At 40.0% G+C, this 1,801-nt stretch overlaps 1 protein-coding gene across 1 annotated transcript; it reads left to right on the top strand.

Moving 5' to 3' along the window:
• Positions 1 to 358: 358 nt before the first annotated feature.
• Positions 359 to 1,393, top strand: LOC105037799 (putative germin-like protein 2-1). The gene is made up of 2 exons (XM_073261459.1): positions 359 to 503; positions 624 to 1,393. The coding sequence occupies exons 1-2, from the start codon at positions 392 to 394 to the stop codon at positions 1,175 to 1,177; spliced, it is 666 nt and encodes a 221-aa protein (XP_073117560.1). The 5' UTR covers positions 359 to 391; the 3' UTR covers positions 1,178 to 1,393.
• The last annotated feature ends 408 nt before the right edge of the window (positions 1,394 to 1,801 follow it).

Here is a 1,801-nt window from a genome sequence, read left to right as displayed (position 1 = left end):
CATTGATATCATAAATTATATATAATAATATAAAATAATAGAAATCAGTATCTATGTGTGGATGATTAACTTGACATTATACCTTTCCTTTTCCTTTACTGGACTAGTTTGTCATAATTTTCTACCCTTGTGTTATCAGAAAACTTCCTCAAACTTTTACTTAGACAACAACAGATACATGGGGAAGCATTAGAAATTATGGCATACCTAACATGGTTCTCTCTTCTTCTTTCCAGCGAAGTCAGCATGACTAAATCAAGCTTATCTTTTTTCTTGATGAATACTAAATCAAGCCTTATCAACCACTCTCCCTCTATATATATCAGCTCCTCCAGAACACCTTGCTTCATATCTCTTGCCTATTCTTCTGCTAGCTAGAAAGAGAGAACAGATGGCTGCCCATTTCCTCTTCCTTGCTCTCCTTGCTCTGGCTTCATCTCATGCCATTGCTTCTGATCCTAGCCAACTCCAAGACTTCTGCATCGCTGATCTTCACTCAGATGGCAGTATTCCTGCTCATCAACAATTGATTTTATGAGTTGTGCCATTTGTTACTATGCATGATTGATGTATGTTTTTATTATACATTGTCCAAGTTCTAATCGTTTTTATAATTATTGCAGTGTTTGTGAATGGGTTTGTCTGCAAGGACCCCAAGATGGCCAAAGCCGAAGATTTCTTCTTCTCTGGACTCGACAAGCCCGGTGACACGGGAAACAAGCTTGGGTCCAATGTGACTCTAGTCGATGTGAACAAACTTGCTGGGCTCAACACCCTTGGCATCTCGCTTGCTCGCCTAGACTTTGCACCCTATGGTCTCAACCCTCCTCACACCCATCCAAGGGGAACTGAGATCCTTGTAGTGTTGGAAGGCACACTATACGTCGGCTTCGTAACATCTAACCCCAACAACCAGCTCTTCAGTAAGGTCCTTCACGAGGGTGATGTGTTCGTATTTCCTCAAGGCCTCATCCACTTCCAGTTCAACAATGGGAAGACCAGCGCTGTCGCTCTTGCTGGTCTGAGCAGCCAGAACCCTGGTGTGATCACCATAGCCAATGCGGTCTTTGGAGCGAAGCCACCCATCTCTGATGAAGTTCTTGCCAAGGCCTTCCAATTGGACAAGAAGACTGTGGATTGGCTCCAGGCTCAATTCTGGACGGACAACAACAACTAGGATGCAGCATCTGGACTATTTGTTATGGTCTTTGGACTAATTTCTTCGTTTTGCTTGGTTTGAATAAGCAAACATCAACTCTCTGTTTCCATGTACTTGTTTGATCACCATGGATATGTTTGCAATATTATACTGGTAAAGAAAATTACTTTTATCAGATAATATTTGTCTTGCTTCTAGTATTATGGTCAGGATGGACTGTTCATTTTAGTGGTCTCATCAACTTCAAAATCTTTAACATGCACTTCTTCAAACCTCAAAAAATACCAACAAAGTAAGTACTCTGTTCTTCAGGAATCATAATCACTCCTTACAGTCACAGCATGAGGACGAAACGTTATAGATGGATTTCTTCGTATTTCTTTGTGTGACAGATGCAAGATAAATCTGCTCCAGAAGTACCATCTTCTAAAAATGTAAAGGCTTCTTGTCCTTTCATTTTTAGTTCTTCTGTATTATAGGTGTTCTGAAATTTCTCTTAAACCACTGATAGGTTTGACTCCGCCTAACTTGTAGGTCTTCTTTGTTTAACTTAAATGTTTGATCAGTTTGGCTTCTAGTTGATTACCTATTATGTGTGAATTCAGTGTAAGTGATTTGACATAATTACATGTTCTATGTGTC

This window comes from Elaeis guineensis, chromosome 7 (assembly GCF_000442705.2).
Source record: "Elaeis guineensis isolate ETL-2024a chromosome 7, EG11, whole genome shotgun sequence".
Lineage (NCBI taxonomy): Eukaryota > Viridiplantae > Streptophyta > Magnoliopsida > Arecales > Arecaceae > Elaeis > Elaeis guineensis.
Note: the sequence above shows the minus strand (reverse complement) of the source record. Positions and strands in the feature narration are given on the sequence as shown.

Excerpts from the sequence above, each read along its gene's own strand:
- LOC105037799 (XM_073261459.1), top strand. The coding sequence starts at position 392 with ATGGCTGCCCATTTCCTCTTCCTTGCTCTCCTTGCTCTGGCTTCATCT. Across the intron at positions 504-623 it reads CGCTGATCTTCACTCAGATG|TGTTTGTGAATGGGTTTGTC; the intron begins GCAGTATTCCTG and ends TAATTATTGCAG.